Here is a 24,048-nt window from a genome sequence, read left to right as displayed (position 1 = left end):
TACAAGTTTGAAAAGGCAACCTGGCTCCACCTGCAATCAAACTACACTTGGGGAGGGAGAGCACAAGCGAGCACTGAGGAGACCACAGGAGGAGGCAGGAAGCCAGGCAAAGAGCCATGCTGTAGTACACACACTTCCCCCCAGCCTCTTTCTTTTGGAAGGCTCGGCTCGGCTCCCCTCCGGCTTCTCTGCCTCTCCTCTCACCCCAGCCTGCCAGTAGGAGGTGGTGGGTGGGCTTTATTGTGTTCCAGGCATTTCCCACCCAGACAGCAGGCTGCATTTGCAATGGTGGAGGTGTTTGGGAAAGGCAGCAGGGGAATGGGGGGGGGGATGGCAGAGGAGCTGCTTTCAAGCCACTGGAAAAGATATCCAATCCAACTTTTGTGTGTGGGGGGGTTTGTTTGAGAGTGAGTGAGAGAGGGAAGGGGTAGGAGAGATAGTCCAATCCAACTTCTGTGTGTGTGTGTGTGTGCGTGTGTGTGTGTGTGTGTGTGCGTGTGTGTGTGTGTGTTTGAGAGAGGGGGAGGAAGGGAGAGAAGGAGGAAGGAGGGGAAGGAGAAGAAAAAGAAAAAGAAAGAAGGAGCAAAGGAGAAAAACAAACGCTGTCGCTTTAAATTGGAACTGAGCATGCCTGGCTGTGGAATTCTGGGAGTTGAAGTCCACAAGTCTAAAAATATTTGAAACCCAGCACTGTGTCAGTGCCTCACCAGTCATAAACCTCACCGCACGTCACTGATGTGCACACAGTAAAAATCCACATCTTATATTTTAATTTGACATTTTGAAATTTCATATTCTGGCAAACATTTTAATTGGAAATTGGAAATTTTGTAGTATTCTTTTTTAATTCCTGAACAAGGAAAAAAAAAGATAAACACTTTTACATTAACTGTTAACTTTATTAAGATTCTAGAAGAGATTTATATAAATAAAAATAACGATGGCCACATTTTTCTCCATTCACTGAAAACTGCCTAATAATTCATGATAGTTATGCAGAATAAGAGGTCAGTTTTATTTGAAAAATGAGATGAATAGGGGAGTTGACAGGAAGGTCTTCAGCTGGACAGACGTGGAGTGTGTGGGCTCTCCAGAGCCTCACATGAACCCTGTCTGACAAACCAATTCCGAGATCCTTTTGGATCAGAAGCCCCCCCCCCCGGAGGAGGGGGCGAAGAGGGCAGCATCTCATCAAACCCAGAGGGACGCAACAGGCCCCTTGCAGGTCGGAGATTTGCCTTTTGAATCGGAGTCGGGGCGACAGTCTACAATATGGTTGACAAGATGCTGACTTCTTATCAAAGCAAAAGGAACAGGAGGGTATGGAAGAGATGAAAGACCGGTAAGAAAATCTATCTAACCCACAGCCATAAATCAAACCTGGAAAAGACAAAGAAATCTTGAGAACATAAAAAATATTGATGGTCAGATCGGGACTTTTTCCAAAAAAAAAGAAAGAAAGGCAAAATGGAGGGTTGAAACACCCCCCACCCAAAAAAGAGTTATTTATTTGAAACAATTTCAGACTGAAAGTTGAAAGCAGAGAAATGACAAACCCACTCAAGTATAAACTCTAAACTTGGTTTTGGATTTGAAATAGAAACCAAATACTTTGAAGGATTTATTCTGTTTGAAATCTTTCCAACTAATATATCTTAACTCCAAAAAAAAGCACTTCTTCTTACTGATAACTGACAACCTAACTTTGACTGTGCGGGAAGTTTTAATTAACCAACTGCCATAAATCAGAATTTGGAAAAGTAGGAGGCAAACAGACATCGCAAAGTCATGGCAGATCCAGGAGAAGCCCTTTTTTTCCGGCCACAGAGAAGCAGCCATTGAAGCTGCTGAAAGTTGGGACAGCTCCAGAACGGAAGCAGAGCGGGAGAGAAAGTGTGTTGAATTGGCGAGATAAATTTTATTAGAGAAAAGAACACCCAAAAAGATCAAAAGTAAAGTTAAAATTGAAGACATAAGAGGTTAAGCAGCAAGATTAAGCCTGAGTCAAACTTAGTGTGTTATTTTTTAAAAAAAAAATATTGATGGAATTTTTACAAACGCTTCTTACTTTTTAAATTGGACTGTTTTTTTTCCTTCTTCTATTTTTCCTTTTTTAATACATATTGATTAAGACTTTCTTTCTTTTTCTTTTTTCAACGCTCTATTGCATTTTATCTTTAAGAACTTTTCTTTTTCTCCTTAAGTTTGGAATATAAAGAGGGGAGTAAAAGTAGAAGAAAAGAAGTAACACTGCCACTTAGAGGCTCGGAGGCTTGGAAACATTGTTTTTCTTTTCTTTCTTTGAACATTTGATCCACATTTCAAGGTCTTTAAGTTTGTTTATTGAAAATGATAGCGGGAGGACCACGGATAGTTTATACAGGTGCTCCTCTGGGGTACTATCAGTACAAATATGGTGTACGGAGAGTAGAAGAGCCAATAATTGGTTTTTGGGAGTTGTTGGTAAGTTGAATTGATGTAAACATTTAATAATACAATATGATGTTGGTTATGTAATAGTATACATGTGATTATATGTTATGAAAATAAAAAAAATAAACTTCAATTTTAAAAAATGAGATGATATATTCAGTTTCGCCTAAACCATATTTACTTCTGAATTGTGTTTTTTTAATGTTAATTTTATCTATAATAAAAATAATTATATAAGAAATTGCAAGGCAGTAGTCAATTAAAGCAATACTTTGTAACAAAACTGTATAGGCCTAAAACAGAATAAAATACAATCAATTCAGCTTACCTGAGCTGATGTTCTCTTAAATTAGACAAAGCTTCCATTCCATGTAAATAAGAATATACTATCTCCAGATCCTGGAAAAAGAAGAGAACAAACATTTAAAATAGTATGAGAAAGTATGAGGGGTAAAATAGTTCCTATTTGTATAATAAAAGGAACTCAAATCAAATGATCTGATTTTTTTATTAGACCTACTGTAAGTGAACATTCCATAACAGGATTTTTCCTGAGACAAAATTATTTTTCTCTGGACAAAATTTCAATTTTAATTAAATAACATTTTAATTAATGATTTCAGTTACTACAAATACTGCCCATTCCACATACTATCATAAGTCTTCAATTCGAAAGTTAGGATGACTAACTCTAAGTTAGTCATCTACGTTAGAATTCTAGCTGAAAAATATGCCCATCTCAGAGATATTCCGAAAGCTCACATATAAGTCCATGCCCAACGTACAAAGAAATAAAGCTGGAAAGAAGTTTAACCAAGTTAAAAACGTATAATACAAATGAAAAATAGCATTATTTTGAAGCTTTTTTCTGCTTAAATATTCTTCTTTTAAAAATACAGAATTGCTAAGCAGAACTCGTCTGCTTGCTGATTGGACTGAGTCTGTCAGAGCTGTTAGGACACTCCCCTGTTGCTAGAGCTTCTCAGCTTTTGGCGAAGGCAAAGTGACAGACTTCGACGAACTGGAGCTCTACCCCAGATTCCAAGATACAGAAGAAAAATAAAGGGTAATGATGATGGATTTAAGAAGAGAAATTTTTTCAGAAGCACGATTGACAACCAAAGACAAGCTAATTTTAATAACAGCTGGAGGGCAACGAGATTACCTGAGAGATCCTTCAAGCAACAAAGTACGGAGAGAAGTCTATATAAACCTTATAAAGGAGATAAAAAGAAGACTGACACCACAATTGGCAAGAGAAATAAGACTGTTTTGTTACTGGAAGGATACAGGTTGACAATGAAAGTTGATAATAAAAAATTAGTTAATTTTGGTGAGCAATAAGTAGGAATTTAGTAATTCTTAGATTGTTTTAGATTGTTATTAAATGTTTATTCGTCAACAAAACAATTAACTATAATAACAATAATGAAATGATAATGGATACAGCTTAATGATATATACATGTACTGACAAACTAGTAAAAGAAATTTGGATATAAATTGCAAATTGCGATCTGGGAAAAAGACCTATAAATTTTATTAACAAACTTTTATTTAGATCTTGTCATAAAGGTGTAATTTTGGGGGGGTTTGACGAGAGAAGGTGGGATATAAATAGTAAATGATTTTTAGCCAATTATAATAACAACAAAGAAATGTCAATGGATATTGTTTAATAATATATACATGCTCTGGTATTGGCAAAAGCAACTTGGGTATAAACTCTAAACAGCAAGTTGGAAAAAAAGGGGGGGAAGGAAAAAGGTTTAGAAATTTTATTAATTGACTTTTACTTAGAATAGGTCATAAATGTGTAATGTTATTGGAGGATTTTTGAAATAGCTAATGAATGCCATTATGTGGTTGTGTCTTTAAGTATGAATGATTTGAGATAAAAGCACGTTCAAATAATTGTAGTCAAATGAGAATTGTGGTACATTGATAGTAAGATATACAAAGAGTTTCGATTTAAAGTGTATAATCTAATATGAACTATAGGTAATGACTGTGGAAGAAATGCACGAAAGTTATCTGTAACCAATCGACACACTTTCTACAAGATGTAATGAAGGATGATTCTTTTTTTGTTTTTGTTTAATTAAAATTAAAAAATTAAAAAAGGAGAGCGTGAAGCTCTTGTCCCCAGCAGCTCGCATACTGTCGGCTCTGGATTTGTAGAGCTAGATAGCTCCTGTTACAACTTGATTGTTCTCCTCATTATGCTTAGAGCGTGAAGCTCCTGATGCTGACCAACTCATTGGTGGTTAGCTGTCTGGATGGGGTGCAAAAACTCCTGCAGCCTGTACGCGTTGGCAGTTAGCTGTCAAATCGGAGCGCAAAAGCTCCTGTAATATGCAGCCTGGTTCAAATTGGAGCGCAACAGTTCCTATAATATTCAAGCTGGTTGAGTGGCCAACGGAGCACCAAGCTTTAGTGGCCAATTCTGCCACTAGAATGCGATCTGTAGTGGGTCTACTGAAGTGGAGCGTGAAAATGTCTGTGCTGGTTCTAAGCCTATATTGCCCAAGCTTGTGAGCAGTCAAATTGAGTGCAAAAGCTCCTGTGGCCAAAACCGCCACTTGAAATGGGGCAGAAAGAAAAGTGCTTTTAAACGCCTTAAATACCCCAGAGTCTGAGTTTCCTGGCGCCGCAACCAGCGCTATCCAAAAAAGGGTGTGCACGAACTTATTACAGACAGTGTGAGCCGTAGCTCCTGCCACCGCAGGACACCTAACGACTCAACCACTGAGCTGGGAGTCAGTCGGGTGTAAAACTCACAATTTGAAGTTCCTTGTTCTATCAAGATATTCCAACAATACCAGGAATAGAGATATTTTGACATGTCTGTCCTCACTGAGGGACTGAAACAAAAGTTAGAAAGCCCTAGCAACAGAGGAGTGTCCTAACAGCTCAAATAGATGAGGTCAACCCATTCCTGGATGCTATCTCCACCAAGATGGAGAAATATTCACTTGGAAATGCGACAAAGAAATCTTGATTTCTAGATCAATTATTAGGTCAACTTTAAAAAAATCCAGAAATTTATAAAACTGCCCAACTCTATAACAACTCTAAGTAACCTACAGCAAAAACAATCAAATAATTAAAGCAAAAACATCAACAACAAAAAACAGGAGAAGAAATCTAACGCTAAAAGATCCACAAATATGGCACTCACCCTAACCCACAGCCTGGGGAAAGAGCTAGGTTTTCAAAACTCTTTTGAACATGGCCTGAGCGGGGGGGGGGGTAGATATATCTCTTGCCCAGAGGGCAAGTACAGTAACTAAGAACAATTCCTAGATGCTATCAGGTCATACTATTTAATGGATAGGACCTAGGGCAGCGATGGCGAACCTTTTTTGGCTCACGTGCCAAAAGTGGGGGCAGCGCAGGGGGGGCGTGCGGGGGCATGCTGCACCCATAATGCAACGCATGACCACCCCCAGAGTGCACGCGCGCATGACAGGCACTCCATTTTTGCATGCTTTTTTCACGCTCCCCAGGCTCCAGAGGCTTTATAGGAGCCTGGGGAGGGCGAAAACAGCCTCCCCCAGCCCCCCCGGAGGCCCTCAGGAGGCTTCAGGAGCTTCGCTGAAGCCTCTGGAGTGCAAAAACTCGGCCCTATGGGCAAACCATAAGTTTGGGGAAAGACTTCTGGTTTGCCCGTAGGGCTGGTTTAAGCCCTCCGGAGCCTTCAGGGGCCTTCCAGAGGCTTCCCTGAAGGCTCCGGAGGACTAAAAACAGCCCTACGAACAAACCGGGACTTCATATGTCATGAAGGACTTTATAGCTAAGATAACAACAACAACAACATGAAAGTATTACTGCTATTAATTATGTTTCATGTTTAATGAATAAGATATGATAATAATAATTAATAGCAGTATATAGGTTCGTGTTTGTGTTCTTGATTTAGTAAGATTTAGAAGCTAAAGATTTATTTTTATTACTTAGAATTAATATATCTGAATATTTATAAAAATGCAAACAAACATTTCAATTCCACAAGATGGCAGTCTCAACCACCATTAGTTTCTGAAGGATTTATAAAACTAAAAATCTCCTATAAGATAAATAAAATTATTTAAGACAGATCGATTCAATCAAAAGCAAGGTGATTAACTTTATGAATTAATTCAAATTGTATTAATGATATAAAATGATTTGAAATTAAACTGATGGTACATTATAACCAACTCTTATACTAGCTATGAAATTAGCCGTAAAACTTTTTTTTCTGCTTATATTCTACTTCAGTCATTGTTCAACTTTAAGATGCAATAACCGATATATTATTTTATATAAATAATGTCATATATTATTTGCAGATAGTCTTTGTTTAACCAAGGCAATGGGTCTGCCAGGACTGTTGTCACTAAGGAATACAGTCACAAAATGTGCACCTTACAACCACATCACTTAGAAATTCAAGTCCAATTACCATCATTAAGCAAAGACTACTCATAACCCCTTCCAAACATCATTAAAAGCAATTTCTGTGACCCACTTTTTTTTCCCCTTGACAGCGGGGGAAGGGGGAGCAGAGCTGCAGCCAGTGGAGCTGGAGCGTGTTTGCAATAGTGCCTCCCGGTTTTATTTTATTTTATCAATTTTTAGTACTCCCATTGGTTCCTTTTTTATTTAATTAACATTTTTTGGTGGAGATAACAGCATAGAACATAATACAAACAAAAACTTTTGTTGTTGCCGAGAATTTAAAAAGCATGGGAAAAAGAAAGAAACGCCATGGCACCAGCCCAGGATCTCTCCCTCCAGTGAAGACAGCAAAACAACCAAGAATTGAGGAGCTCTTTGTTGGCAAGAGATCTGTAAGTAAAACTAACCCCACCCCCATCCCAAAAATCTGAAGAGATTAGAACAGGATCAGCAAAAAGATGTGGCAAAACAGCATTTACTAGACTTTCCCGATCTGGCGGGGGTGGGAGACAAAATGAAAGCCAGCTCTTCTCACAAACAACTAGCCCAATAACTTCCTATATGGAGGCTGAGCTAAAGGCAAAAAAGGCGACCAACAACCAGGTAATTCAGCGTACGGAGAGTTTACCTTGGGAAAATTCAACTGAGTTTATGGCAAAGCAATGCCTTCTCACAGCGCAAACGGTGGTTTCAATATTTGAACAATTAATTGCCATCCAACATGATGTAGAGACATTGAAAAAAGATTTAGCTGCTTTTCTTCAAGTACAATATCGGGCGCCAGGTACCCCCACTAAAGTTCTTGCAGAAGACTTGATTAACTCCCATACGCAGGATAAGGAAAAGGAAAAAGAGCAAAGAGCCAGAGAAATAGTTAAAGAGTCGGATAACAGGTGGCAGTCCTCTCAGAAAAAGTCCCTCCCAGACAAGGCAACGAGAGGAAAAGGTATCAATAATGCCTTTTCCTACACCCAGAGAACAGGCATTGGAATGGCAGGCTCTGTTAGCTACTGCTAAAACCTCTTAGCCTGAGCAAGTTCCTCAAGAGTGTAAACTTCCACGCTGGGAGGAGTTTCACCCTGTTGTCACCGAAGATTTGGACAGGTTGCGCGGGCGACTGCGAGCCACCACATGTTTATTGGACCCGTGCCCCTCCTGGTTGGTACTGGCTTCCTGGGAGGGTTCACGAGGCTGGCTACTGGGACTGGTGAACGCTTCGTTGGGTGAGGGCCTTTTACCAACCGCCTTGAAAGAGGCGGTGGTGAGACCCCTGCTCAAGAAGCCTTCTCTGGACCCAATGGAGCTAGCAAATTATCGTCCTGTCTCCAACCTTCCTTTTTTAGCGAAGGTTGTTGAGAGTGTGGTGGCTCAGCAGTTCCCGCGTCACCTGGAGGAAGATGATTATCTAGACCCGTGCCAGTCCGGCTTCCGACCCGGTCACAGCACGGAGACGGCCTTGGTCGCGTTGGTGGATGATCTCTGGAGGGCAAAGGATGGGGGTTGTTCCTCCATCCTTGTCCTATTAGACCTCTCGGCGGCTTTCGATACCATCGACCATGGTATCCTATTGCGCCGTCTGGAGGGGTTGGGGATCGGGGGCACCGTATTGCGGTGGTTCCACTCCTACCTCTCTGGCCGGACGCAATGTGTGTTGACAGGGGAGCAGAGGTCGACCCCAAGGCCCCTCACTTGTGGGGTCCCACAGGGGTCGATACTCTCGCCTCTCCTGTTCAACACATATATGAAACCGCTGGGCGAGATCATCCGTGGTTTTGGGGTGAGATATCATCTGTACGCTGATGACACTCAGCTGTATATTTCCACCCCAAACCACCCCAACGAGGCTGTTGAAGTGATGTCCCGTTGTCTGGAAGCCGTGCGGGTCTGGATGGGTGACAACAGGCTCAAGCTCAACCCCTCCAAGACAGAGTGACTGTGGCTTCCGGCACCCCGGTACAACCAGCACATTCCATCGCTGGCCATCGGGGATGAACAATTAGCCCCGGTGGAACGGGCACGCAATTTGGGCGTCCTCCTTGATGCCCGGCTGGCTATGGAAGATCATGTGGCTGCCGTGGTGAGGGGGACGTTCCACCAGGTTCGCCTGGTGCGCCAATTGCGACCCCTTTTGGACCGGGAGGCCCTGCACACAGTCACTCACGCACTGGTGACGTCTCGCCTGGACTACTGTAATGCTCTCTACATGGGGCTCCCCTTGAGGTGCACCCGGAGACTGCAGTTGGTCCAGAATGCAGCCGCGCGGGTAATTATGGGGAGATCGAGGTTCTCCCATATAACACCGCTCCTGCGCGAGCTGCACTGGCTTCCTGTGGCCTACTGGGTGCGCTTCAAGGTGTTAGTTACCATCTTCAAAGCGCTCCATGGCATAGGGCCTAGTTACTTGCGGGATCGTGTCCTGCCCCATACATCCCTGCGACCCATTCGCTCACAGAGAGGGTCTCCTCCGGGTGCCGTCCTCTAGAGATTGTCAGAGGGCGGTGCCCAGGAGTAGGTCCTTCTCTGTGGCGGGCCCTACCCTTTGGAACGACCTCCCCCCAGACATTAGAACAACAACCGATCTCCGCTCTTCCGCAGTAAACTGAAGACCCACCTGTTTCGGCTAGCCGGCCTGGCATAATTCGACAACTTTTCCACCCCTAGGTCATTTTTAATTGTCAATTTTAGTTTTTAAACTATTAATGTTATTGGGGTTTTAACCTTTTTCAGTATTGTAATTATTTATTTATTTTTTACCTCCTCTGTATGACACTGTGCTGACTGTTGGTTGTGTACGTCGCCCCGAGTCCCTGTGGGGAGAGGGGGCGACTAATAAGTTTAAATAAATAAATAAATAAATAAATAAATAAATAAATAAATAAACAAACAAACAAACAAACAAACAAACAAACATGACCAAGACGGGTCCTCCCTATTTTTAAAGAAGGCCAATTGGGTGTGCAATGACACCTCCATCCATGGTAAAAAACAGACAACTTCCCTTTATATAAATCAAGTTTCCTGATGACCTGCAAAAGATGACCCACTTTCCCTTATAACCTGGAATATAGCAGGTTGGTCTGTTCCATCAAAAGACCAACTCTTTTTTGACTATATATCACAATTTGACATCTTCTTCTTGCAGGAAACCTGGGCCTCCACCAGGGCCGGATTTAGATGAAAAGAGGCCCTAGGCTATTCCACTTATGGGGCCCTTTCACCTCCCATTTTTAAGCTTGTAAATTACATGAGAGATAATAAAATACATAATTACTGTGATATATATCAATATATTAAATGAAACATGTTGTAATTGATACTAACCTTTATAAAAAATGTGGCACGGATAATAAATAAAAATAAAAGGCCCCTCTTGATCTTGAGGCCCTAGGCTGAAGCCTAGTTAGCCTATAGGAAAATCCGGCCCTGGCCTCCACCGAGATTCAGTTAGATGGCTATTGGGTTAACTCAATCCCAGCTGTCCCAAGCAAGGGGGGGAGCTAAAGGGGGTATTGTGACATTAGTTAATACATCCTTGCAATTTAAATGCGTACCACTGCCACCTTTCCAGCAGTGGGTTGTAACTACATTATTCTTATTTAAACAGGCGGAGATTTTGCTTTTTAATATCTATATTCCTCCACTTAATAAGAATAATGTGATTAACAAGATTTGGGACAGCATAGAAGATTTTATTCTTGGCTGTTCAGCCAAAGCTGCAATAATTATAGGGGGGGACTTAAACGCTAGAATGGGACCAAATGATCAAGCATTGTTTAATCATTTTAAGATTCACAATGATGAAAATGTAACAGGAGAATCTTTGCATTCCAGACAATTTAAAGACCCTAAAGCTAATCGGGCAGGTTTGTGTGTAAGACAAATGACTGTACGTTTGGATCTTTGTATTCTTAATGGGTCCCCATGGGGCGAATTTCCAGCAGAATATACTTATCAGGGAGCAGGAAGAAAATCCACAGTTGATTACTGGATAATATCATATGATCTCCTGAAGTTCTTACAGAAGATGGAAGAAGACTCGGGACTGGAAAGCGATCATAATACAATACTCCTTACTCTCACATTGCACCAGAAATCTCTAAGGGCAGGCACAGCCTACCTACCCAGGTTAGAGACTCAAAATACCCAGGTAAAAATTAAATGGAACGAGAAAAACACTAAGGAAGTTACCAAATGGATGTTAGCCCCTGAAACCATAAAGCTACGTACATCTCTACTAAGAAATAAGTGTGGAGGATCTTACCTAGAAGGGTTTGAATCCTTAATTTTAAATTTGAATTCGGTTCTAGGTAACAGATCACTAGCTCACTCCAAAAGGCCAGTTTCAAAGAACAAAAAATGGTTCGATAGAGATTGCGTGCAACTAAAAAGGATATATAATATGGAATACAAGAAAAGTAAAAGTGCCCCCTTTGAGGATCACACTACTTAAAGCAGATGAAAGCACAATATAAGAACCTTCTAAAAGAAAAGAAAAGTGCGGCTCTGAAGGAGTCTTGGCATAGACTAATTACGGCAGTCAGGACAAAAAATACATCCCTTTTTTGGTACATCACCAGGGGATTGGGAAAACCTCCCCTACCCCCAACAAATCAGGTTCCGATTCATGCCTGGAAAGAGTATTTTAGGGAGCTTTATACAGATCCTGACTATGTAACCAAGGAGAACCAAGCTAGTTTGGACCAAACTCCTTACTGGCCCCCAGTTACACCAGAAGAGATATCCCGGTTGATCGGAGCCCTAAAGGCTAATAAGGCACCCGGGGCTGATAATGTCCTGCCAGAAATAATCAAAAAGAACACCAGTTGGTGGGCTCCACTTTTAGCATCACTGTTTACATTTATAGATAAAACAGGCCATATGCCTAGAGATTGGGGAGTAGCAATTATCATACCAATTTATTAAAAAGGTAATAGAAATGACCCTGGCAATTATAGACCCATTAATCTTCTAAGCGTTATTAATAAACTGTATGCCAAACACCTAAATTATAAACTTCAAGATTGGCTAATTTCAGGGGGGATAATCAAAGATGAACAAGCTGGTTTTAGAGAAGGAATATCTACGGTGGGTCATATCTTGGTACTCCACTATTTAGTACAAAAATACATATATTTAAAAAAATCCTCTTTTTGTGGCCTCCCTTGATTTTAAGCAGGCCTTTGATTCAATATCCAGGATCACCCTCTGGGAGAAATTAAAATGCACCACTATCGATAAACGCCTCCTCTTCCTCATACAAAAATTGTATGCCAATTCTACCTTGAAAGTGAGGTGCAATCCCCAAGGAAGTTTAACCGGCTCAGTAAGGGTTGCATTCTGTCCCCCTCCCTCTTTAACTTCTATATTAATCCCCTGATTGATCTCTTACAGAACCCTGATTTCCATCCTCCTAACCTAGCACAACGCAAAGTGCCAATTCTCTTATATGCTGATGATGCCACTATCATTTCACAAACCCCTGTAGGACTGAAGAGAGCAATTAGGGCAACACTCGGCTATTGCAGGCAAAACAAGCTGGTCCTTAACTTTGATAAATCAAAAATTTTAGGTTTTGCTAACAGACCAAGCCAATACTCTAGAAAATAGAAGGACGTAGTTTGGAACAGGTTAGAACATTTAGATACCTTGGGGTGGTTTTCCACTCGCAAGGAACATGGAAGGCACACCTGGATCACACATTGCAAGTAGCCAATAGGTCCTCAAATGCAATTAAACATTTCTTTTATATAGGTGGAGGTCAGTTAGTACCTGCTGCCTTAAAACGTTTTGAGGCCAAAACATTGGCACAAATTCTATATGGGGCTCAAACAGGAATCCTTGCAAAGAAAGACTTGCTAGAAACCATACAAACCAAATTCCTGTGAGCCATCTTAGCTGTACCCAATGGAACTCCAAATGCCCAGTTAAGAATTGAAACAGGCATGCCTCAAATTCAGGTAAGATCCTGGAAGATGATGAGCATTTCTTTCCAGAGGGACTGTCCCCACTAGTGTTGACTGACAATTTACCCTCCCCCTGGAAACAGGCAATTGATCACAAACTGGGCTCTTATGGGCTCTCACCGTTATTCTTAACGTTATTCTTTGATCAAGCAAAGCAAGTAGTAATTAATAGAATGAAGGACATGGAGTTCCAAGAAGAACTAAATAGGCTGCCTCTCCACAGTAGGGACAGAATCAAACAGGGTGTGTGGGAATCGGCAAGATATCTAAATGACCTTATCTTCCCAAAACAAAGAACAGCTTTCTTCAGAGCCAGATTTAACATTCTTCCTTCAGCACTCCTCCAGGGCAGGTATAAGAGAACACCTATAACAGAACGGGTTTGTATATGTGGTAAAGGAGAAGTGGAAGATAATTCACATGTTCGATATTTAAAGCGACAGGAGGAAAAAAAATAACAAACGCTAAGGAATTGTCTAACTATACTCAAAAAACAAAAAAAGGAGCTACACTATGCTATCTAGAGGGTCCAGTTTGCTGCACAAGGACTGGAGCACCCCAAAAAGCGTCCTGTAGGGCGACTGAGTTTTTTAAAACTGAGCCTCTGAGGAGAGCAAGGGGCAGAGCTACAAGAAATTCGAACTCAGTCCTTGGGCAGCAAGCTGAAGTTAACCCGTGCTTGGACACTCCAAGCAGCACCTAGGAGAATTCACATGTTCTATTACACTGCGAGCTATACAGAGCTTGTAGGTCTGCACATATTCTCTCCTTATTAGAGAGATTTACAGGGAGGGCAGACAATTTTTTTCTAGGCTTTTTCCTCCAGGACACTAACCCGGTTACCATGTATGCAGTGGCAAAGTTCTGTGCTGCTGCAAAGTCCATAAGAAAAAAATTGGCTACAGAAGTATAGTTGTCATCTTGTACCAATTATCTGGACATATCTCTAACTATCTTTGGACCATTGTATTTACTCCTAACGGTGTTGCACCCAGGTAAACCAGGGAGTGACCCGAACAATCTGAGAACATGTATGTTATTTTCCACTTTTAATGTCAATACTTTTTAATTATATCTTAATGTCAGTACTTTTTAATATATTGTAAAAACTAATGTGTATTGCTGGTCTTTGACCGTAATAGAGATTTACTTACTTACTTACTTACCCTTGACAGCTATAAACTCAATACATGCTAAAACAATCAAAATTCTACAAAGCACTCTAAATGTAATTTATAAATAAAAACTTATATCTGCATCTTGAAAGATCACAAACTGAAATCTAGGAATGAAATATAACAAAAAGAAGAAAAGTACTAGATTAATCAAAATTAAACCCTAAATGTGTTTTGCCAACACATTCTTTTTTAAAGAATGTTATTGGTTTTTAAACATTTATAGGGAAGGGTAGGTGGATATACAAAAATTTTGGCAGCTACATCGTGCTGAAAGTAGAAATCCCCCCCAAATCTCACAACTTTTACAGAAAGGAAAACAAGAAAATAAAAGATAAGCAAAAACAGCATCTTATTATACATTGTATCAACCATATGTTCAATCATCTCTTTTACCACTTTCTAATATATCAACAATTGCAATATTTCAAATACATTTATTTTTGTGGCCTGTCTTTTCAGTATTGCTCCCTCCCTTTTGTCCCCTGGCGGAGCAGCAGCCCCTCCCTCCCTCATATCTTGTATATTATCACCTTTTTCACTACCTTTTATAGTTTCGTCCTCTAGGAGGGAACTGTGTTTTTTCATGAAGGCCTCTGCCTCCACAACTGAATTAATTCTAATCCTATTTTCCTCCCAGAAGATCAACATTCCTTCTGGCTTGCCAACACATTTTGATGGAAGTAGATTCATAAAAACCTCACGCGTAAAGTTTCTATCTGTCCTTCAAATTTAAATAGCTTTATTCTATTTGATTTAACAATTCACAAAGAATGGCAGAATATGGTTTGCAGAGGAACAGACAGCAACAGGAAGATCCCTTGAGGCTCCCTGAATCTGTTTTAAAATAGAATTATAGGAATTAAGAATTATTTTATTGTCATTCAGAACTACCATAATATAGAACACAAAAGAGTATTTTTTTTAACAAAGTTTTATTGGTTTTTTTTTGTTTTTTTTTAATTTACAAGGAAAAGGGTAGTGGAAAGGTGTACAAATTTTGGCAGTTGCAAAGTGTGGTAGACGCCCCCTCCCTCCAAACATAGTATACATCTGAGTATAAATCATTAATACATAGTCATATATAATCAGCATTTTAGTTCCATTAGTACTTTCAATCAATTTAGTACATAGTAATATATGATCCACATGTTAATTCCATTACTACTTTCGGTCAATTTATATCAATGAGATTTTCTTATTCATTTTTGTGATCTGAGCTTTCTTGGTATTGCCCCTTCTCCCCCGCTGGCAGAGCTCCGGCCCCTCCCGTGTCCTGCATATCCGTTGTAGGATCTTCTGTTTTTTCTAGGTGTATTTTGTTTTTTTCCATAAAGGCCTGTGCCTCTATGGGTGTGTTAATTCTAATTCTTGTCTCCTCCCAGAATATCAACATACCTTCAGGTATCAACCATCTAAACCACACCCCCTTCTGGTATAATTTATTCGCTAATTGCGAATAATTTTTCCTTTTTTCCCTAATTTTCTTGGGGATCTGCTTCAAGATAGTTATTTCCCTATCATGGTATGTCAGGGCTTGCCCCCTTTGTACACCCAGTATTTCGTCTCTTGTGCTTTTTCTAACAAATTTAATATGTACCTCCCTGGGTACATTGTGTGTTCTGGCATAGGCTGAATTCACTCTATAAACCAGATCTATCTCCCATTCCATCTGTTGTTTTTCTTTGTGTATATATTCAGCCAAGATGTTTATCATGATGTCCCTTATGTTTTCATCATCTGCTTCCATCACATTTTGAAATCTAAGATAAAAGGACATTCTCTCAAATTCTGTTTTCATTTGTTGGGTATCAAGTTATTTGTTTCCCTTCTGCACCGCCTCTACCCCCCCCCATCTCCGCCACCCCCCCCCCTCCACAAGGTCCAGTCTCTGTGAATTCTTATAAATTTGGGCTTGGTTCTCTTTAATTTCTTCTTTCATTTCCGCTAATTGTTTCTTAATTTCCTCTTGTCCCTGTAAGAGTTGCTGGAGCATTTGTTGCAAATCCATCTCTGTACTTTTAGGTTGCATCAGGTCTGTAATCTTTGATTGTGTAGCAGGACTGGATGTTGCTGATGTCGGGGCAGAGGTAGCAAAGCCAGGCTTTCCAGGGGGTGGTCTTTTAGGAGACATAGTTTATAGAATAAAGAGTTCAGTCAGTGTAGAGAATGGACAGCTGGAGCAGCAGAGCAGCCAGATGAGTCCAGGAGGCAGAAGGTCCAAGCAGGAGAGAATTTCTCTAATCAGCCTGGCAATAGAGTAAAATTTTCCACCCCAGAGAGTTCAAAGAGTAACAATCCACAAGAGATTCTTCTGGGTAGCACGGGGACAAAGACCAGAAGCCTGAATTTTTAAAGGTGGAGTCAGGTTTCACAGTTCATGAAGACAACGGAAGTGTGCCATCTTGCCCTGCCAGCTTCGGGCTCAGAGGCATAACAAAGTTTTCAAAGTTCCCAAAGTCCTCAGATCATCAGTAAATTATGGAGCTAGGTTCAATGAAAGTCACTTTAAGCAAGGGTGTGGCATCATTGGTTGGCTCTCCCCCCTCCTTCTTCCCCTGGGGCTGAGAGCAGAATTGTTCCAAGCCGCTTGTCTGAGGGGGGGGGAAATCCCCCTCCCTCCAGCCGCGCCTCCAAAGTTAGCCGAAAGTAAAAGTTTTAAAGTGCTGAAAAGTTCTTCAAATCAAGAAAGGGAGTGAAGGGGGGTAGCACCTCACCACACCGCCGCTGCTTCCTTCTGCTTTTTCATTCTCCGATCAGCCTGTTGCGAAGACGCTTTACGCGCCCTCCGATACTGCTCCCCGGTGCCTAGAGCGAGGCGGGGGGGCCCCCACCAGCCGCCGCTGATGCAGGGATCCCCCGCGATGCCGCTCCTCCGGCAGGATGCCTCTTCGGGGCGTCCTGTGCCCCCCAAGGAGTGGGGAAGCCCATCGGGGAGCCGGAGCGAGCAAACGAGTTGCCCGTTGCCGTCAGCCGCCGGAACCGGAAGTCACAAAAGAGTATATTTTTATCATGTCTAATTTTTCATTTATATATGAATGTACAGTAGCATCCAATTCTCCTTCGATCCTAATTTCAGTTTGCAAACTTGTAAATTTACTGTCCATCTGTTTATAAAACAACTGCAATAACCATGAATTTAAAATATGTGATTTGACCTATCTGAGCTAACAATACATCAGAATTTTATAGCTGTATCTATCTAATCAGAGCTTGGACCAGAGCAATTATCCCCTTCTTCTCTATCCAACAATTGTAAAAAGTACATCTAGCTTTTTTCCCTCTTTATTTTCTGGAATGGAGTTATTGGTTGAAGGGGAATCACCATTTATGAAGTATATAATTAAAATAATGCTGCATCCATGTTATTTAAGGCAAGATTAAAGAGTTCACTCACCCTTCACCTCCCATCCAGAGAGGAGGAATGGAAGAAAGAAAGCTAACCAATTATGGAGCCATTTATATTGGAAGTCTTGAACTAAGTTATATGTAGCTATCATCAAGAATATTGAAAGAATAGACAATGTGGATGACTTTGAACCAGTGAACTCCTCTCAACTCAACTCACCTCACAAGGCTGTTCTGGGAAAAATAGGAGGAGGAAAGAATATTAGGTATAATAGTCTCCTTAAGTTATTCATAAAAATAATGAAGGTGCAATAAATCATTATAAATAAATACTTCATTTGATAATTAAATAAGCTGAAATAGATGGTAGATAATTATTTTCACAACATAATTAAAAAGTATACAAGTAATATAAATGTGTGCTTTGGAATCCATATTTTACAAACCAATTGATCAGAATTCTGCACGCCCAAATTCTGCTGTTTATTACATTATATAAAAGTAAGCCTAATATCCTGGAAATTTTGATTAAACCAATTAATTATTAAAGTATGCTTCCAGTTGTTTTCCTGTCGATGGAAAATAATATACAAATATATTTTTCTTGATATTTTTTTCCTTAACATTATTTATTGTGTTAGAAGTAATTTTATCTAATATGTACTGGAACTATTATATTAATGGTGCAAAGATTCACCCATACAAGCAAGTTTAAGTGCATGGGTCCAAATAAGCAGAATTTACGCAATGTATGCTGTTGTTAAAAGCTTTTATCAGAATAAAAATAAGAAAATAAGTCATCCATGATTATAACAATGCCATAATGAGAAGATAAGTGTGAAAGACACTAGATGAAAAATTAAAGCCTGTCAGCTCTTTCAGACACTAAAAAAAAAAAAAAAACAAGCAGAAAATTGCAGGGTTCTTCTATGTGCCTCTTTTTACAACATGTTGTAAGACATACAATTAAAGACTTAACAAACAAGATGGAAGAACTGTAATAGTAAATCCTTTCCCACATTATATAATAAAGCTACCCAGATTTTTGTGGTATGAGTTAAAGAAACTCTTATAAAAATTATATTATATATTCACATATTAATACATTTAGATACTAGAAAAATAAAAAACAACATATTATATATAGTTTGAGTCATTCCGTCAAAGCATATAACCTATCAATTACTATTATCTTGATCATATACATTCACATTTATTTCAAGTAACAGATACAATTACTTGAGGTAAGTAAAAGAAAAGCAAATTGAATCTAAACACATCTGACGGTTTTGGGAACTTTTTTTTAATTTATGTAAAACAAAAACAGCAATAATTATTTGGTTATTGAATTAAGGTCAATGACTCTGGGTGGCTTACAAGTCATAAAATAGATTATAATTTTAAAAAAATTAAAAGCTTTTATCAAATAATGAAACCAGTAAAACCAATGAAAACCATTAAAAACATCCAATTCAAGATACATAAGAGCAAGATATTTGGCCCATTATAGCCAGGAAATGGTCCCTTGGCTCATTGAGTGTCCCAGGTTCAGAAACATACACCAATTTTACAAAAGGTTGACAGGGTTGAGGCCATTCTGATTTCCAAACGAAGGATGTTTCATAAAGCGGGGACCATTGCAGAATGAGGTCCCCTTCTGATCCCTGAAGGCAACATTCTTTGGCTGATGGGATATGAAGAATGTCATTTCTAAATAGGGGGTCTAGAGTAGATCTCTCTCCTTCTATCAATACTGACTGGAACTGGCCTGAGAGATAGGAGGAGAATTAGCACAATACAATACTGCCTACTCCCAGTTCTGGAGCTGGCCCAGAAGCATACCAGGATTGATGGTATCAAATGCCAGTGAGAGGTCAAGAAGAGCCAGGATGGATATGCTACCTCCATCTCGTTCCCGCCAGTCATCCATGAGCACAATCAATGCCGTTTCAATTAGTTCCACGCAACACATGATTAAAAATTAAAACTGCTATTTATAGGCCTTTTAACTGGGCTAAATATACATACCGTATTTTTAAGAGTATAAGACGCACCAAGGTTTTGAAGAGGCAAATTTAAAAAAAAGTAGGTAGGTAGATAGAGGGAGAGAGAGGGAGAGAAAGAGAGAGAAATACAATAGGTAGGTAGGGAGAGTGTGTATATAGGTAGGTATGTAGAGGGATAGAGAGAGAGAGAGAAAGAGAGAGACAGAGAGAGAGGGAGGGAGAGAGAGAGAGAGAAATACAGTAGGTAGGTAGGGAGAGGGATAAAGTAGGTAGGGAGAGGGATAAAGTAGGTAAGGAGAGGGATAGAGAGAGAGAAATAGAGAGAAATGCAGTAGATAGGTAGGTGTTTCTGCTGGCACAACACTTGATCAATTAATTCTCATCAACCAGTTAAAGAGCTTTCCAAAAGTTTTTGCACTCTGCAAACCTCCCAAAAATGGCCCGTTTTTCAGAAAAACGGGCCCCGTTTTTTTTTTAAAAAAAGCACGAATAGCCTTGGGGGGGCAAGCAGAGTGCTCCTTGGGGGATGAGGGGGCAAAAACGAGCAAAAAACGGGCCATTTTTCACAAAAACGGGCCCGTTGTCAAAAATATTGCATGCATAGCCTTATGGAGGCTTATAGAGCCGGATAGGTTCCAGACGGAGCTTGGGCCATTACCTGTAGCCCTGACCCGCGCTCGGTCAGAGGACCTAGCGGCCGCCTGGAATATGGCGGCGGCTGGGGCCTTGGACCGGGTTGCGCCTTTGCGACCTCTCCTGCGGCAGCGACCCACCCGGGCTCCTTGGTATACCGAGGAGCTGAGGGTGATGAAGCACCATAGGAGACGTCTAGAGAGCAGGTGGAGGTCCTCACGGTCCGAATCTGATCGAACACAGGTAAGAGCCTACTTACGGACCTACCTTGTGGCATTAAGGGCGGCCAAACGTAGATATTGCGCCGCTCTTACTGCGTCCGCAGATAACCGCCCTGCCGCCCTGTTTAGGGTGACCCGCTCCCTCTTGTCACAGAGGACGCAGGGGGCACCCTTGCAGGGCAGAGCAGAGGAGTTTGGGGAATATCTGCAGGATAAAGTCGCTCAGATCCGGAGCGGATGGGCCCCCCTCAGTGGACCGGACAGGCCGCCAACAGCGAGTCTTGTGAGACCATCCTGGGAGGAGTTTGATTCTGTTGCCCCCGAGGATTTGGATAGGTTGCGTGGACGGCTGGGACCCACTACATGTTTAATGGACCCGTGTCCCTCCTGGTTGGTACTGGCATCTTGGGAGGTGACCCGAGGCTGGCTTCTGGGCCTGGTGAATGCCTCATTGGGTGAGGGATCCTTACCAACCGCCTTGAAGGAGGCGGTGGTGAGGCCCTTACTTAAGAGGCCTTCACTCGACCCAATGGAGCTAGCTAATTATCGTCCAGTCTCCAACCTTCCCTTTCTAGCGAAGGTTGTTGAGAATGTGGTGGCGCAGCAGTTTCCACGACACCTTGACGAATCCAATTATCTAGACTCACGCCAGTCCGGCTTCCGACCCGGGCACAGCACAGAGACAGCCTTGGTCGCGTTGGTCGATGATCTCTGGAGGGCCAGAGATAGAGGTTGTTCCTCTATCCTGGTCCTATTAGACCTCTCGGCGGCTTTTGATACCATCGACCATGGTATCCTATTGCGCTGGTTGGAGGGGATAGGAGTCGGAGGTACCGTTTTGCAGTGGTTCGGCTCCTACCTCTCCGACCGGAAGCAATATGTGTTGACAGGGGGACAGAGGTCGACCCCGAGGCCACTCACTTGTGGAGTGCCACAGGGGTCGGTCCTCTCGCCTCTCCTGTTCAACACATATGTGAAGCCGCTGGGTGAGATCATCCGTGGTTTTGGGGTTGAGTATCACCTCTACGCTGATGATACTCAGCTGTATATTTCAACCCCAAACCACCCCAACGAGACTGTCGAAGTGATGTCCCGGTGTTTGGAAGCCGTCGGGGTCTGGATGGGGGACAACAGACTTAAACTCAACCCCTCCAAGACTGAGTGGCTGTGGCTACCGGCACCTCGGTTCAGCCAGCTGATTCCATCGCTGGCCATAGGGGGCGAACAATTGCCCCCTGTGGAACGGGCGCGCAATTTGGGCGTCCTCCTTGATGCCCGTCTGTCAATGGATGACCATGTGGCAGCCGTGGCGAGGGGGGCGTTCCACCAGGTTCGCCTGGTGCGCCAATTGCGCCCCCTACTGGACCGGGATGCCCTACGCACGGTCACTCATGCGCTGGTGACGTCCCGCCTGGATTACTGCAACGCTCTCTACATGGGGCTTCCCTTGAGATGCACCCGAGGACTGCAGTTGGTCCAGAACGCGGCCGCGCGGGCAGTGATGGGGAGTACGAGGTACTCCCATGTGACACCTCTCCTGCGTGAGCTGCACTGGCTCCCTGTAGTCTTTCGGGTGCGTTTCAAGGTGTTGATCACTATCTTTAAAGCGCTCCATGGCACAGGACCTAGCTATTTGCGGGATCGTATCCTGCCCCATACATCCCTGCGACCAATTCGCTCTCAGAGAGAGGGACTTCTCCGGGTGCCGTCCACTAAGCAATGCCAGAGGCCTGCGCCGAGGGGTAGGGCCTTCTCTGTGATGGGCCCAGCCCTCTGGAATGACCTCCCCCCCGACATTAGGACAGCTACCGATCTCCGCTCCTTCCGCACGAAACTCAAGACCCACCTGTTCCAACTAGCCGGCCTGGCCTGAATTATAATTATATTTTCTAATCCCCCTGGATAATTTTTAAATTTTAAATTAAGTTTGACTTTGGGTATTTTAATTGTTTTTAATTGCATTATGTTGTTCTTAACAAATTGATTATTTATTTATTATGTATTGTACAATGTTTTTGTATATCTCCTCCTCATTATTTATTTGTTGTGTAATGAATTGTACGCTGCCCCAAGTCCCTTGGTGGAGAGGGAGCGGCCTATAAATTGGATTAATAAATAATAATAAATAAATAATCACAATCTCATGAGCTCTTCCTTCTGATTTCATTCATACATCATCCTTTATACTTTCAAAAAGTTAAATTCATTTAAAGACAGAAACAGTAACCTTATACAGACTAAATGATCTTATTGTAAATAACAACCAACTCTACTAGGAGAACTTTTAGTTGTTTAGTTAAATGGTTATAAATTATCACATGATTTGTTTCATCTGAAATCTGAAACAGTGAATAGGTCTTTTGACAGAAATGAAGCAACTTACAAACCATTTAGCCAATAAATGAATGACTACTCTGCATAGATAAATATACTTACCGATAGAGGGAGCATTCACAGTTTTAATAGAATTGGAGGAAAAAGGCCTGGTTTCCTCAAAGAAACATTCAATAAAGCATACAATCAATTTCAGCCAAATGATGGAAATAACTTGAGGTTGTATGCTGATGTTATATAATGCTTATAATGCGTCATCATACTTTAGATGCAGCAAGTAAGAAGTGATGATATAATATTGCACACAAAACAAACTTTGTACATTTTTGGTATCTATTTTAAGTTATATATTTGGGGGGAATATAGCCTTCCCAGAATTCAATATACGCACAGTCACTCATGCGCTGGTGACGTCTCGCTTGGACTACTGTAATGCTCTCTACATGGGGCTTCCCTTGAAATGCACCCGGAGGCTACAGTTGGTCCAGAACGCAGCCGCGCGGGTAATTATGGGGAGTACTAGGTACTCCCATGTGACACCGTTCCTGCGCGAGCTGCACTGGCTTCCTGTGGTCTATCGGGTGCGTTTCAAGGTTTTGATAACTATCTTTAAAGCGCTCCATGGCTCAGGACCTAGTTACTTGCAGGATCGTATTCTGCCCCATACATCCCTGCGACCAATTCGCTCGCACAGAGAGGGCCTCCTCCAGGTGCCGTCCACTAGACAGTGTCGCGGGGCGGCGCCTAGGAGTAGAGCCTTCTCTGTGGCGGGCCCAGCCCTGTGGAATGACCTCCCTCCGGATATTAGGAATACCTCTGACCTCCGCTCCTTTCGTATTAAGCTTAAGACCCACCTATTCCAAGCAGCTGGCCTGGCTCAACTTTGATCTAACCATATCGCTCCTGACGGGTTTTTAACTGGGTATTTTAATTATATTTAATTATCTAGGGGTTTTTAAATACTGTATTTTAATTGTTTTTATTTATCAGCCGACCTCCTCCTTGTGTGTGTCTCGATATATGTCTCTGTTATATGTTTGTTTTGTCCACATATTTATTTCATATGTTTCATTGTACGCCGCCCCGAGTCCTTCGGGAGAGGGTGCGGCTAAGAAATAAATAAATATATTAATATAATTATTAACAATATAATCAATTTCAGGGAAACATACCTTTGTTGGTGACTGAAGTATGAAATAAAAATTGACTGAACATTTATTTTCTTATTATAGTTACAATTGAAATAGACAATTTAAAAAGTGGATAAATCTATGCATAACTGACCATAGCAAAAAAAAAAAAAAGTTAGTATAGCGTATAAGTAATTTTTAGCAACTACAATTAGGACTGGCAACTGGGTTATTAAGCAAAGTGGACGCTAAGGAAAACCAGGAATATGCTTATGACCTTCTTCAGCTATCCTTTGTTTTACAGCACTGCGAAGATCACAAATGCGAAGATTGTTTGCGAAGTTAGTTTTTCATAACACTTGT

At 41.5% G+C, this 24,048-nt stretch overlaps 1 protein-coding gene across 3 annotated transcripts in view; it reads right to left on the bottom strand.

Annotated features, from left to right (window-relative positions):
* The window catches only part of RAPGEF2 (Rap guanine nucleotide exchange factor 2), a 190,520-nt gene that overhangs the window by 122,994 nt on the left and 43,478 nt on the right, over nucleotides 1-24,048 (bottom strand). For all 3 annotated transcript variants that reach the window (XM_081959660.1, XM_081959662.1, XM_081959661.1), the window contains exon 2: nucleotides 2,762-2,832. In XM_081959660.1, coding sequence (XP_081815786.1) covers nucleotides 2,762-2,832 — 71 coding nt within the window. The remainder of the gene's footprint in view (nucleotides 1-2,761; nucleotides 2,833-24,048) is intronic.

The sequence above is a fragment of the Natrix helvetica genome (assembly GCF_964273705.1).
Source record: "Natrix helvetica genome assembly, chromosome: 7".
Lineage (NCBI taxonomy): Eukaryota > Metazoa > Chordata > Lepidosauria > Squamata > Natricidae > Natrix > Natrix helvetica.
Note: the sequence above shows the minus strand (reverse complement) of the source record. Positions and strands in the feature narration are given on the sequence as shown.